General features: G+C 33.5%; 1 protein-coding gene across 5 annotated transcripts in view; it reads right to left on the bottom strand.

The window, feature by feature from the left end:
- Nucleotides 1–15,862, bottom strand: part of LOC127834392 (coadhesin-like) — a 73,600-nt gene that overhangs the window by 44,784 nt on the left and 12,954 nt on the right. For 2 of the 5 annotated variants that reach the window (XR_008027914.1, XR_008027913.1), the window contains exons 1-5: nucleotides 10,999–11,068; nucleotides 10,707–10,748; nucleotides 9,884–10,599; nucleotides 9,299–9,469; nucleotides 8,903–9,073 (exon numbers count right to left, since the gene is read on the bottom strand). The exons of 1 other annotated variant lie outside the window; for it this stretch is intronic. Coding sequence is in view for 2 of the 4 variants with exons in the window: in XM_052360216.1 (XP_052216176.1) it covers nucleotides 7,478–7,639; nucleotides 8,903–9,073 (333 nt within the window). In the remaining 2 variants the exon portion in view is untranslated. Of the gene's footprint in view, nucleotides 1–7,477; nucleotides 7,640–8,902; nucleotides 9,074–9,298; nucleotides 9,470–9,883; nucleotides 10,600–10,706; nucleotides 10,749–10,998; nucleotides 11,069–15,862 lie in introns of those variants that run through there. 2 more of the 5 variants (XM_052360216.1, XM_052360215.1) reach the window with 2 other exon arrangements.

Below are 15,862 nucleotides of genomic sequence, written 5' to 3'. Positions count from 1 at the left end.
CCATAATATCTATTGAAGTATTCCTATGTGAAGAATACGCCTTTTTACACTTTACATGAACCTTAAGTAAAACGATGAACTGTACGAGAACTGAGAAATGGCTATAGCAAACTCTAGCCGAATGTGAGTTGTTAAGTGAGCCTGCGAGGCAAAAGCCAATCGAATCAAGGCTTTTAAAGTTCACAATGAACATATTTTAGACATCACTGCCGCACATTATCGGAATGCGTGTCTTTTCCAAAATTCACTGTGTCGGAAGCAGTGCATTATTATTAAATGTCTTAAATAGCGTTCGTATATATAACAAAATACATTACACTGCACTGGTGCAATAATTTATATAAGGCTCCGTCTACCTTTACTGATCTGATATTGAACACCGAAAAAGTAGCAGCATTCTCAAACGAAATCATGATGATTTTCAATATGTACATCGAATATGCAGTGGTTGTTCGATATTTAATGTTGTTTAGCACTTCAATTGTTTACGTACTTTCTTTTTTATAAGGGCGATATACATAACTTGTGCATTATATTTCTTTCTTTGTTCAAGTAATCACGATTTGAAACGAAATACTAAGTATCGTCCAAAGAAACTTTGGTGTCTATGGTTTGTACGGACTTGTTTTTAATTGCCATATGGGTATTACTAACTTCTATAATTGGTACTTGTCATTTATTCCTCGCAACTAACTTAGTTATCGTATGTATGATTAGGTCAGTACGGCACATAATATACACATTACAAGAGACATCTGTTGATATTAATTAAAACTAGAGGTTTTCACTTTTGAAACAACTTTTTCGCATTGCCGCATTTCGTTATATGTCATAAGGCATATGTTATACAAGAAGTTGAAAATGCGACATTATTTGTGCTGATATTAGTTTTAATTATATGCACACATCTTTATATCATAAAAACGATACGCGTATATTAAGTGTATGTATACTTTTTCGGACAGGTGTTTGTCAGACAGACATGCATACATTAATGCAGACAGAAAATGCTTTAAAACGATTATTGTACGAACGACGTTAATTTGTTCATATGCGGTACGCCATAATTATTATAACAAATGTTCAATCATCTAGTATTGGTCTCGTATTAACTTTGAAACTTTCGAATCTTGGTAAAACAAAAAGAAAAAAATATGTTTAAGTGTAACTAAAGTTTGTATTATGTGCGCATATCTTGAGCGTCACTGCAGGTAGGATGGAATACGTGGTCGTTAAGGAGCACATGCAGTGCCACGTGCGATGAAGTAATCACGAGACGCGACAGACGCTTGATAATCCCGTGTCCTCTGAAGATGAGCTACATTGCCGAGGCGAGAACATCAAGTACGAGACATAGGAGCATCCTAGCAGCACATATATGTGACTTTATTAATGTCAATCTAATACGTGTTTGAACAAACCCCAATGTGTCATGTTTACGTTAAAATGTCAACATCACAATCTTATTTGAGCATGTTGCATTTAACATATACCAATGTAATCTCCAGAGTATAATACTAGAACATGATGTTGCTCATAGATAAAGCTCGGAAAAAAGTTGACGTGATTGATCGCAATAATTAAACACTCGTCCATTGATCATTATATGGTTTTCTATAGAACTTTTAACAAAAGATGACCATCATATGTTTATGTATGTTACATTGTCAGGTTGTCTTCATATCTGGAATTCCATTGATTATATATGCAGCACTATATAAAGTAGAGACAATCTGATATAGGTTTGAGTCTTTATAAAACTCAACGGAAAATTCGAACCCGCACTTATGGAACACTATAATAATAAAAATGCATTAAATAAATATTATTATATAAATAGCCACACTCATGGAACACCATAATAATTAATATTCATTATATAACATCCACCAGTGACAACTCTAAGACAATTTCGTAAAACAAATGCGTGATTTTATTGTTTATTTTGACAATATGTAGCCCGGGCTCAAGTCTTGAAATCCCTATAGAAACCAGATGTGTGACCCATTGTGTATGACACTTGTAAAAACATAGTTTTCTTGATAATATCGAGGCCGATTTCGAAACTTGGTAATGAGCGCTCAGAAAGAAGTCACCCAATCAAATCTCAGAAAAATCATGTTTCTATATAGTCCACATTTTTCAACTCAATCCTGATAAAATTTGGTCAGAATGTTTTTCTTGACAATATGTAGGCAGAGTTTGAATTGGGGCCACGTGTTTCCAAAATATTGGTCACCATGTCAAATGTTAGAAAAATAAATTGTTACCATACTAGATGTCACATGTATGACTTAATCTTTCTGAAACTTTGCCAGAATAGTTATCTTTGGAATATATAGGCCCAACTCGAATCTAGGTTATATGAGAAAATCTCGAGAAACCTTGTTTCCACTTTACAATATATGTCTCAACCTAAACCATCTAGGTCATCACATCAAGTCTTTGAGGACTGGTGTACCTGAACCTCATGCGACCTGCTCCGAACCGTAATAAACATTTTGTTTAATTTCATAAATATGAATTTGTGAAATTGGAAAAACAAACATATATATGTGTGTTTTCAATTTATATGTTCTTAATTTTAACATTCGTTTTCTTTCTTTATAAAGTACCGGAAGACGGCACTTTCTCAATTGGGAACAATAAACACATTTCCCATTTGCTGTACACACAATTCGTCATGTAGGTGGGGGTACATAGATTCTAAATAGTCCTTCGGTATATCTGTTCAACTTGTGTGTGTTGCGCGTAACTCAAAAACTATTGATGCTAGATGAATGACATTTTGCGAACATATAAACATGCGTGTGAAGTGTGAAGTTCCGCATCTCTATATATTGGTTAAAATATTTTTGACATAGTCAGATTTATGGCAAAAACTTAACACTTAGTAAGCTGTGTCACGCGTTACTCACTCATTATTTTGCTAGAGGGCGGACACTTTAATATGAGAAAAGTCACAATAAACTCATTTCATTTACCAGCGTTCAAAATTCCACACATCCATTGTGTGTCTTTTTTCGATATGAATACAAAAGGCGGAATATTGGGGTCCTTGCCATACGGACACATTTGAAGCTCATTTCAGTATCATAAGTTTGCCTTATGTTAAGCCTGCACGATTATTGTTGATGCTTTCAAGAGTGTAAGTGTCGCTGACCTTTGTTGTCGCTGACCCAAGGATGTCCACTCTTATCGGTCCGCCTATTGCAGGCAAGCGCTCTTTAGCTCTAATACCACATGTTCGAGATGGGGTTTTCAATATCTGATTAACCCAATATATCTTTGGTTTTATACTATAGGTACTTTACATATAATCAGGTTTGTTGTAATTTAAAATTAACAGTGACATGATCAAATTTATTATTTTGACTTTGGTACTACCTTATTTGAATGTAATTCAATGAATATGATTATGAATATTCAATGAAGACTTCCATGTCGAGGTAACAATAGATACAATAGAAAGTATGCCCAATTGCATGAAGTTACGATTTTGACTCTATTAGTTTACCATAAATAATGAATGTTAATATAAATTTCAAATAACGTCAATCGAGTAATTACAGTTTTGTGAGGGCATAATTGTACTGTAATCATATTCCAGCTATGGTACGCGATGATTGTATCGTACCAATATTCCATAATGGTCATACAATGATTGTATGGTACCAATATCCCTACTTGGACACGCAATCATTGTATTTTACAAGAATACCATAAAGGGTCATGCAAATGATTGTATTGTACCAATATCCGTGCTTGGCCATTTAATCATTGTACCGTACCAAAATCCCACATATGTCATGCAATTATTGTGTTGTACAAATATCACTGCTAGGCCGAGCAATGACTCTATTGAACACATATTCCAGCTAGATCACGCAATTGTTGTCTTGTACTAATAAGTCATCAAGGCCATACAATGAAACACTAATGTATGTGTGGTATAGTCCTGGTGGTATCTTACTTATTAACATGATTTATAAAGTTTAAATACATTTTACAGAATAGTCCTTTGTTGATTTGTTCTACCACATATTCACTGTCTGTATATATTTGGTAATGTTTATAAATTAATATACCGTATGTACAATTTGTTGGGTAAATAAACGTTCTGACTCATTTCACTGTCTATATATAATTTGGTAATCTCTGTAAATTAATCTCCCGTATGTACGATTTTTTTGGGAAAATGAAACGGTCTAACACATTTTCTCTCTCTGTATATATTTGATGATTTGATATATATCCAGCTACCGTATGTAAGATTTGTCGGGTAAACACAACACAAATACGAAATATAAATGTGATAACATTTGTTGTGAATAATTTTGTGGGTTTTTTTCACGTAGAAAACACATGTGTACTATAATTACCGACTCCTCAAGAAAAAAAAAACACGAAAATACATTTATTTACCGTCATCAATTTTCTGTTCGCTTCGCCATCGTTTACATAGTTGATTAAAAGCATCTGTAAAAATTAAGATATAACTGATATAACTGATTAACACATGTACATTATTAAGTCATTAACACATAAGGACAAAATGGCATTTTTTGGAATATAATTTATTGCATGGCACGATATTTATCATTGCGACGCATTTATTAATGCTGATTATGCTGTCTTTACACGTGTACCAATGCTCCCGTAAACGAATTTCGTCTGAAAACATCATCATTTTGGAACGCAGATGTGGTAAAATCTGATGATTTCACCCAGATCTGGTCTGACACATCAGCCTTGGTAAATACCTGCATGGACACGCTTAGATAATTTCCGTTCACATTCTGATCCTCGAACGAAGACTTTTGTAACGTTTTATATTGATTTACAATTTCTAAATAAGCTGTTTTCTGATTTTCAGTGCAGAATTGAACTGCAAACGAATACAGTCCAGGTACTGACACAGTGAATCTGCCGCTTGACGGGTCATAGCCTTGGCCTTCGTTTGCCTCGACCGTTGTGTAAACAACAGTCTGACCTGTTGATAAAGAGAGAGATGCTGGTGCCCGGGCGTAGAAGTATATCGTAGGGATCACCAACTGGTCTTTAAATAGAAAATGCATTCATTATAGTATTTGTTGTTCAATTGGCATAAGGTGATAATCTTGCATAACCGATGAAAATTGAAATATGAATGCAGACTGGCGACTATTGTAACAAATAGGATATATGAAAATTATAAGAAGGAGTTATCTTGTGTTTTTTAAGAATAAAAGAAACGCACCATTTTCAAAAATGAAAAACAACTTATAAACGATACATACTTGAAAATATTAGGCAGAAAAACGTTAAACTTTGATACCTATAAAACATGAATTCAAACTAAAATTCAAGTAAATTAAAATGCACACGTGCCCCTTATGTTCAATAACTATGACAACATGAACTATACTCTGGCCATATATTTGCTTTGGATTTCAATAAAATTCAAAAATGGGTGATAGCATGAATCATTTAAAGAGACTATTTTTATTGTTTTGTATGCATTGAACACTGTACACAGATATGACTGATGGAAAAATACTAATTTAATTTCGACGAAATTTTCGCATAGGCATTTCTTGAGAGACCCCTAATACATATATATATCAAATGCAATACAAAAATAGTGTTTTTAAACAATTCAACCAGTATGATTGGTTTTATGTCATATACTAAAGTTTGACAAAGACATACACGGCTGCAAATGTCCTCTTCAGATTGCTGAACGGTTCATCATATAATTATTCGTGAGAGTAGCAAGTGCTTTTAGTTTATATTTCATTCAAAGAAGTAATGTTGTCCGTGATCTACCATCAAAACAATCATCTTACTTAAGATATAACCCGGGATGGCCAATATAGCTGTTTAAGTCATGAACAACTTCTTACATTTTGAAATAACTGGTAGCATATTCACAAAACATAAGTTATGTTTTTTGTATACATGACTTTTGGTAAATTTAATCTAGTATTATAACAACAATTTACGAACAGCGATTTCTGATAACAATTGTGTTTTAAGTTTAATGTAAAACAAGTGTTCTCCTCATAATGGATGGGACTCAAGATATGTAATATTCTGAATTTTGCTTGGTATAATGAATTAAGAATTAATATTAAAATATTCAAATTAAATTATGATTGTTTTCGCCAACACTGATTGTACTAAAATACAATATTTTAAAAAGCTTTGTTTTCGATATAAAAATACCAAACTAACGTTTTATCGCACTTAACAAAATATGTATAATACCACTTCGTAGACGCATAACGTAGCATTTCAACACAACCAACACATTGATTTTTTTAACTACATTCCATAACGAGCCTAAACTTGAAAGATGGCGTCAGATTGACCTCTTTTGGATTGAATTTATATGAACACGACATAAAACAGAATACTTAAATAATCATCACACCGAAATGTAATATTCTTCCTACATACTGTCAAACCATTATAACTCGTGGGCCATTAATTGTAGTTGATTGAGTTGGTCGACCGATCCACAAATGCATGATCACAGCGGATTATTGTGCCCAAATTTGAATTTGTTCAAGATATAATTACCAAGACATAAAATACTTACTATTCATCGTATTCCATGCACACTTCTGCGTGTGTGTACCCAATCGATAAATAGGGATACTTAACATAAGGGAGTTCATTACACACAATTTGCATTTCCTGTTTAAAGCTATTGCATTGAAGCACCATCGATCCCATTTACTTCGTTTCGGTGGAAAAGTAAATATTAACGCTAATTGTTAGCACCCGCCATGACCAGTGTGTTTATTATGTTGTTCAGGAATGCTGTATTTTAAATAGCCAACTAGAGACGGATTATTATTATACCGGATTAAATGCAATAAATCACACTGATATTAATGCATTAATAGATGAAATTAAACAATAATGACATTTGATTAACACCTGATTTAAGTACAGTTCAACCAGACCTAGCGGTCACCCGATAATAGTGATCATCTGATGTCAGCGGAATGTCTAGATCAACCCATACCCCTCAAGCCAAAAAAAAATTATTATATAATTAGTCTTTATTACACCTGGATATCATGGTCACTTGGCGTAATCGGCCAGTATATGACACAATTGCACACTTTCTTAACACGTGTTAAGCGGACATGTGGCAGTCATTTTGAGATGCGAAAAGTAAACACATTAATCGATCGGCAGTGTTGTCTCTCATCTCTGACATCAATTTTCGGTTTAATAACCTGATTTTGGTAGATGACATTTACATAATAAATGATGTTAGAAAACAAAATATAATAGTTAACAGAAGGTTTGTTTTACTGGGGAACTTTCCAAATAAAGTTTATCAGAGTAGGAAACATGGTTTACATGATTACCGCTAACTAAATAATCGGTAATTAGTACTTGACAACATGAAGCAATTCCATAATACAATATGGATTTCAGCATTACATTGTTTGATCATTCTCTGTTTGAATATACTTACATCTGTTTTCATTACATGATGTTTTGCACATCACATTTTGAACATCAGACCCAACACAGAAGTTCTGCATGTCAGACGTTCCGCTGCAATTCCTATAGCGCTCTTTGAGGCCATAACCACAAGTGTCAGAACAAGAGCTCCATGATCCCCAATCCGTCCATGCTAAAAATAACATTAAAATAAAATTGACATATATAATGATTATGTTTTCTTTATTGTCATGGCATTTAAGACTAGTAATTGTAAAAAGTCATAGAAACAAATAAAATTTCCAATTTATAACATACAATTTATATTAATTGTTATAAATCGTCCTTATTCTTGTTATCAATACATTTCGTTCGATGGTAAAATGTTATCAAGCAAATGCGGACAACTCTCGTAACGTTTTACAATGCACCGTTTTATTAAAAAAGGAACATGCAGACTTAGTTTAGGAAAAAGTTAGATAAGGACATCAGTCGGTGTTACTTTTCGAACATATGGGTTCATTTATTGAGTGATAAACAGAAGCACTTGGCTATACAATACAATAATTGTTCATGTCAGTTGGTTAATTTGGTAACTAGTTTATTTGATTCTTAATATCCTTTAATTACAGTTGCTTACACCCATTGTATGTTTATTTTAAGTTTACATATATATTTATCTTCCTCGGATTTGTTTCTATTATTTATATTTAAAAATATGAAAACATGTATTATGTTATATATATAATGATATTAAAGAGTGCTACAAGGGGAAAGAGTAGATAAGTATAACTGTGAGGCCATCCTTAAAAAATGTTCGCTTGGAATAACCCGACCAACTTTATATCAGGTTAGTGTTTTTGTTTGAATTGAATATGTCTTTAACCTAGATATTTGGGGACGATCAGAACAATTGCGAATGTACTGCACACCGGACATTATATCTATTCTGCGCGGCGCACGGTAAACTTCACACCGGTTTTAAGTTCCAAATCATGTTGATATAAATAGTTGCCTAAAAATGACTATGTGTTTGTCAAGGAAAACGATACATACACCGTGAATTTAAATAATATATTTGCATATAAGTAAAGATTTAAAATTAAAGTGGCCTACGAAGACATAATGCTTCCGTTTAATTTTTATATATTACAGACGCAGCGAAATACATTTTACTCGCTTGTTCAAAATTAATCGAGGAAAACCGCAAGATCATTACACAGTAAAACAGCTGCTTATAGTACATTTGTGTGCAAAAAACAAACAAGTACGGACTTTAATAAAAAATTGTGCCAGCTAAATAAGGGAGAGTTGATCGGTATATCCCAATCGAACAATGTTTAAAGTATGGCTTCATATATTTAGTTCACTAAAGCGTCCGCCATGACTTAGATGCAAACTAATTAGAATAAGCGCTTACTTAAAACTACCTTTTTGAAAACACAATGCTATTTACTTGCACAAACTGGCATTGAGCAGATCTCGTAGTTTATGTTGTCTCCAAAGCAAGGGTTTCCGCCCATTGAAGGCCATGGATTATCGCAAGCTCGGTCACGTCTCCTCAGACCCGTTCCGCACGTGACACTGCACGAACCCCATTCATTCCACGCGCTCCAAGCACCATGGGCTGTATATTACATAACTCTTTTATCATTCAATTAGTTGCACCAAAATCTTCAGATTTAATTATTAAATGAAGTGTGTACAATGTGATTCATTTCATTTGGACACAAACTAAGATGTGAAATGAATGGTAAGTTTTAAACAAATGCATGCATTTCATCAAATAGTCTTTGTGACGTTGTTGTGTATGTCGTATTGACTCATCAAACGACCTTAAGATTCGCCTTACTTGGACATCTGTTGAGAATGCATTGCCCATTGTTTTGTGAAGGACCCTGGCAATCCTCTCCTCCATTCGAAGGTTTTGGGCTGTTACACTGTCTGGTCCTAGTCTTTGTTCCGTTGCCACATGTGACGTCACAGATCCCATAATCGTTCCATATTGACCACTCACCGTTGACTATGGAAAGCAATATATGTATGTGCCATTGTTCATTATATAAGGCTAGTATTACCACTGACACATTGTCGTGTTACATGATGCCGAGAAGTGCAGCTTTGATTTACATCTATCGTATTCTGTAGACAAATGCATCACGTAAGGTTGAATAAAAATATGTCAACACGATGTCTGTGAATTTAGTTCAATTAACGACTGAACTCGATATAAATTTAAGACTCAGTGCGTTTTAAACACCTATTGCTTTCTTATCAATAAGACGTACAGTTTTCAATGAAATAGTAGACTTCATTGTGACCTGCATAAAAGAGATCCTATAATTCTTAAACAAACTCATTTTTCAAACATTTCAAACATATCAGTCGTTATAATACGACTTTCTACAAAATTGCCTATGCGAATTAGGATACGTACCTACGCCACATAATCCACAGAATTTTCGACAATTTTGGTGTGCATTATGTTGGTCTTTGCAGACGCCGAACGTCGAATTGAATTCATCACACTTCGGCAGGTGGTCAACGCATGCTTTACATGATTAAACATTGGGTTAATAATAATCACAGCAATCTAAGCAATTGCAAGTGTATACAAGTATGATATATAGGTTTTACTAAATATTTAACAGTTTTCATTGTTTCGTATGATACGATAATTTCATTTAAAATGTATGCTTTAAAATACAACATAAACATATTGCATACTTGCTATTCAGACAACACACTCTTCACAATTATTTGCAGAACTTACCATATGTTGGGGTCGTGTCCATACTTGCTATTCAGACAACAAAATCTTCACAATTATTTGCAGAATTTACCATATGTTGGGGTCGTGTCTATACTTGCTATTCAGACAACACACTCTTCACAATTATTTGTAGAACTTACCATATGTTGGGGTCGTGTCTATACTTGCTATTCAGACAATACACTCTTCACAATTATTTGTAGAACTTACCATATGTTGGGGTCGTGTCTATACTTGCTATTCAGACAACATACTCTTCACAATTATTTGCAGAACTTACCATATGTTGGGGTCGTGTCTATACTTGCTATTCAGACAACATAATCTTCACAATTATTTGCAGAACTTACAATATGTTGGGGTCGTGTCCAGCAGAAAACCTGAAACGGATTTAATATGATTTCCCGAATGACGCAGTTATTTACAAAGCAAAAGAATGAAATGAACCAATTGAAAAACAATAACTATTCATTCCAAATGCATTTACCTGAAGAAGGACAGCATGTTAAAACGATCACGCAGACGAAACCTAAAAGTGAAAACGTAAATCAAGCACACTATACATGTGTATTAGCTCAATGAATTCTGGAAGATCTATATTTTCGCAATAGCAATTACAGAAATAGTGTACATGCATTTAATGTGTAAATGTTATATATCATATATGACGTTCGAAACAAATCTTAAACTACATTTTACAACTATGTATTCCAAATATTCCTTATAAGTTGCATTGATTCATATTGTTACTTATCACGTTTATAATTTTTTTAACAAACCATTAATGAGATGATAAGTCATGACTCTATCTTCAAACGTTTGCTTACTCTATAATCCTGCTACATGGGCTAAAAGCTACTTATATGGTTATACTGTTATCTTGCCTAGTCATTGTCGAATTTGCGTTACCAGACGAAAAAGCAATGAACGTAACAACAAAATAATTTATTACAATTAACATGGATATGCACCGGCATGTTGGCTTGTTTAACACTCAATATTGGTAATCGTCCTAAGCCTTACATTTGAGAACGTGCTTTTATGATGAGTTTGTAACAAACACACTTTGTCCCTGTTTCCTAATAATCGTGAATCTTGATAGATTACAATACTTAATGATAACCCGTATTGAATATACACGGACGTTTAAGACAAAAATGCCTTTCACACTAGGTTACAAATACTTAGACAAATATAGTGTTTACATCATTATAAATTAATCACACCGCAACTGTCTACAATGACGTGCCTAGTTGATTGATACCAATAGCAGGCTGACATGGCCGGCATTCGAGTCATGCGTTGTTATGTTTGGACAGCACAACTTAAAGCATGTTATTGTGTACTTGATTTCACGATTTGCACCAAATATGCTACGTAGGCGTTTGTTAAATTAATTAAATATATTTTCTGTATAAGAGGGTTTGTACAATGTAAACACATCATATTAATAAGATGTCATCGCGTGCCATCTTTATTGCACCTTATTGATCAGGATTGTCAATGATATATTCGTGTTGAACAGTATAAGTACTTTGTGTGTCAATATTAATTGACTATATAATACATGTGTGATGTTATCGCAGCAATATGGCTAGCATTTAGTTTTAATGGTTACTTCTTTGTTGTAGATGTTTAATTCGTTTGTAGCACACATAATAATGTTGGTTATACACGCATGTAATTCAATATTTCCATGGGCTTAATAACTTTTCTCAAGCAAAGAGAATATAATCGAATTGAAAACGCCAGGTTCCGCGTTTCAAAACACTTCGAACAATTCCTCATACTGGTTATTAGAAACCTATTTATTATAGTTCAATTGCATCGAAAGTCTAAGACTTATAGAAACGCTCTCGAGTCCGTTTCCTGGGCCTAAACCCGGTTCTTGGTGTCCTTGGGGAAAATCGAGAGAACGCTCCCCAAGTGGGGATCGAACCCGTGACCTCGCTAGGCGGACACCTTATCAATAACGCCACGGCGAACTTATTGCTGGTTAAATTTGTTTATGCTAAAAACTCATGATCGAAAAGAAAAAGCAGCTTTCTGCGGCCCATGATCATACTGTTGCAATTTGATATATATTTGTATTGACGTTGTAGATTTACAAGTCTAACATCGGACTTGTTTCTTAAAACATTTCAGAACATATTCTAAAAAATGAATGTGACTACGTGTCTTATTATAACGTTTCACATGTTTATTGTGAATTATATCAAGAATAACTCGATTTCGTTAAAACAAATCCGGCGTCTATTATAAATTATCAAAAGCACCAAAGTTTTTTTATGTCTATTTAACTTACTAATCCGTAATATGCACGCCTAGATCAGTACGGCACACCCTGCATCCATACTTAATCATGCGAAAGAACATCTAGTGATATTAGGATATTAGGAGTTGTTACTTCCAAAACAGTTGAAACATGAATTTGTAAAAGAAGTGACCATCTATGTTTTTCGTGTTCCTGCATAATCATAATCATTATTGAAATTGAATAAAAAAGGGATGCAATATGTTAACATTAAAAAAGTATATTTATATGCGAACCGTTTTTAATTTTTAAATTTGCAGACTTTTTCATTTTAGGTTTTGCGCTGGAGGAACTCAATCCCAATCTTCAAGGTTTATTTTTACATGATACTGTTACGTGTAAATGTCATATGAAACAACGTTTGCAATCCTAATAAAAGCTTAACCATAAAGTCGTTCAATTTATGTTCATGCAATTATGCAACGGAGCAAATGAAGAATGCATTTACAGGTAAAATGATAACATTTTCCTGTGCATGTGTATGCCTATGGAAGGGAATTTCCGCCAGTACATTCATGCTGATAAATGTCAATCTTATTTAAATACAGACCATGCATGCTGTGAAATGACAATCTTATTTTAACTACTGTAATATGCTTTCTGATACATGGTAGCTCTAGTTGCATTTTGCCCAGTTACATTTGCTGTGTAAGCACTTCATCCAATTGTCACATATTGATAAGTTTAGAATTACGTCTTATTTATCTTTACTTCGTTAGTGTTATTGACAACTGCGGTTAAACTTTTGGAATTTGTATTAATGCTTATTTAAACGGCGTTCTTTGATTGACTATGAACATTTGGTAATTTTGCAACTGAATTTAACTAGCTTTTAATATCTTTATTGATTACTTCTTAAGTCGATTGCTAGTGCGTCTCTGATTTAGAGTTCAAAGTTCAAGCACGTTTATCAAAATGTGTAAAGTGTTGTGAGCTATGCAAATAATTACTTATACTCGTTTACAGAAAGTTAGGTTTAATCGTAAGGTTTCAAATGCACCACTTGGATTATTTTGTTAATTGTTTTTGTTAAAGTTTCTTACCAGGTGAATGTACGACTAGATAAGTACGTCATACATTGTACATAAACTTAATAATGAGTAAGAACATTAAGTGGCATGAGTATTTTCTACTTTCAGAAACTTGAATTTGTACAAGAAGTGACCATCAAACCCACAACACTGCATAATGTTATAGCGTTCAAATTACAATGGTCATGTTCTTAAAATTTTGGACTGAAATTTGTTGGTTGTAAAACTTGTTGAGGCTGAATTATTAAATATGCAAATGCACAACTTTGTATCATAAAGCACAACGCCTACTAGTGTGAATATATGAGTAAAAAAGTGTTGTCGTACTCTGTCGGACAATATTGTATTTGCAAAAAGTTTAATGAAGTGTTGCAATTTATAAATGCATTGTATGCGATCAATTCAAATGAAAAGTGTATAGAGAAAACATGTTTCAGGTACATGATGGATTTGTCTGATGTTTATTTTTCAGTCAAAGGTAAATCATCTTATCTCTCCACACACCACTATGTCTTAAATATGTTATATGTTCTTGTAGTATCATAATTGTTATTATAATTAAAGAATATTGACATGCAATGTGTTAAAATGTTAAAACGTTTATTTATCTGCGAACTGTTTTAGAGTGATGTGTTTAGATTTTTTCTTGTCATAAGGTTTTGTGCTGCATGAACTCAATCGCACCATTCAATGTTCATTCTAAAATGTTACTGATTCTTTTGTATGGCACATAATACAAATGTCATCAATACAAATGTAACCACCAAGGCGTTCATTGAACGCTCATGCAAAGATATAAATATTCATATATAACCGTAGAACAATATAATGTAAAAAATATACAAACTTTTAACAAACAAGATACTTGGCCTATTCTCAAGAAAAAACGAGTTATTTTTTAATTTTTTAAAGCAGTAAGAGGTTGACTTCTAATAGGCGACTGGATTGTAACTCGTCAATACCCTGATAACGATATGAAGTCTATGTCAAACATAACATGAGGAATACACCATGTATTGACAAGGCGAAATAACTGAAGTTAAAAATTATTAATTCATTTCCATTAACAGGGATTGATATCATGCAAATTCATCGAATTTGTTCTAGCAATAATAAATTTTTGGTAAAAAAACATGTATAGCCTACAAATGATTGAGGCCCATGGGGAATTAAAAATTACCACAAGCTTCGTATTAAATGGTTTGTTTTTGTGTGCTTCAACTTAGTATCAAATTTAGCCAGATATTCCGTAAAAACAACTACCGGCTAAGTTAAACATACCGGCGGATGTCTTTTAATCTGTATCGTGTCATATCGTCGGAGATGAAAGAGCAACATGTCTTGATTATGTAGATGCCATCTGTATCTAATTGCGCATATACTATACACTCACTGTTTTGCTTTATGTTACACATAAACCAAGGTTCGGGTAGTTATGTCTCAATTTCAAAATGCTTATTGATCCTAAATACAGTCTTGAAATTGTGCAGGTGACAACACAGGAAATGGCATTGCAGTCGTTGTCGTCTTTCGGTTGAAAGGTTGGAAATACCATAGGATTACCATATCTCTGAATCCATCTTGACAATGAGCTCTGATGTACTGTTATATTAATCAAATCATTACAATCAATCGTTCCTTTTTATGTTAATCCTTCAATAAGACGGGTGTCACATATGTGTAACACTTTAATACAATATATACGTTTGTTATTTCAAGAACTTCTAAGGTACTCTGTTTATCGAAGGCAGAAACGTGACTCATGTGGATTAAATTTTAGTGGCAACCTCGCCATAGCACAAAGTGTTTGGTAAGAGCATCAGTGATCGCACTGAGTCCGTCGTCGTGCGTTTTGCTACGTGCGCCTTCAATCCCTAGACGAAAGTTCGTCAAAACCGCAAGGCAAACTTGAATGCGACTTTGCAGGATCAGAATTTGAGTGATGCTCTACAAATGTTATGTAAATTGTTTCGGTTTGTCGCATAAATATGTGACTTTGCAAACAGTTAATTTATCTGTGACAAAGATATGAATGATTCCCTTCAGTGTATACTTAAGTCTCGAGAACCTAAAATATATTTTGTAAATAAATATTTTGAGTAACATCTCCTCCTCCAAAGTACAAATGGATTTTTACAAGATTTAACAAAAGTGATGTTTTGAAGGCCATGGGCTTTTATTACATTGTCATTATGGTGTACGCATAACTCTGGTTTTCGTGGCAAGTGATAGAAAAAATGTTAATTCAAGAAATCTAATTTATGCAAATCGGATTCAATTCAAATACAGCGTAAATAG

The sequence above is a fragment of the Dreissena polymorpha genome, chromosome 6 (genome assembly GCF_020536995.1).
Source record: "Dreissena polymorpha isolate Duluth1 chromosome 6, UMN_Dpol_1.0, whole genome shotgun sequence".
Classification (NCBI taxonomy): domain Eukaryota; kingdom Metazoa; phylum Mollusca; class Bivalvia; order Myida; family Dreissenidae; genus Dreissena; species Dreissena polymorpha.
Note: the sequence above shows the minus strand (reverse complement) of the source record. Positions and strands in the feature narration are given on the sequence as shown.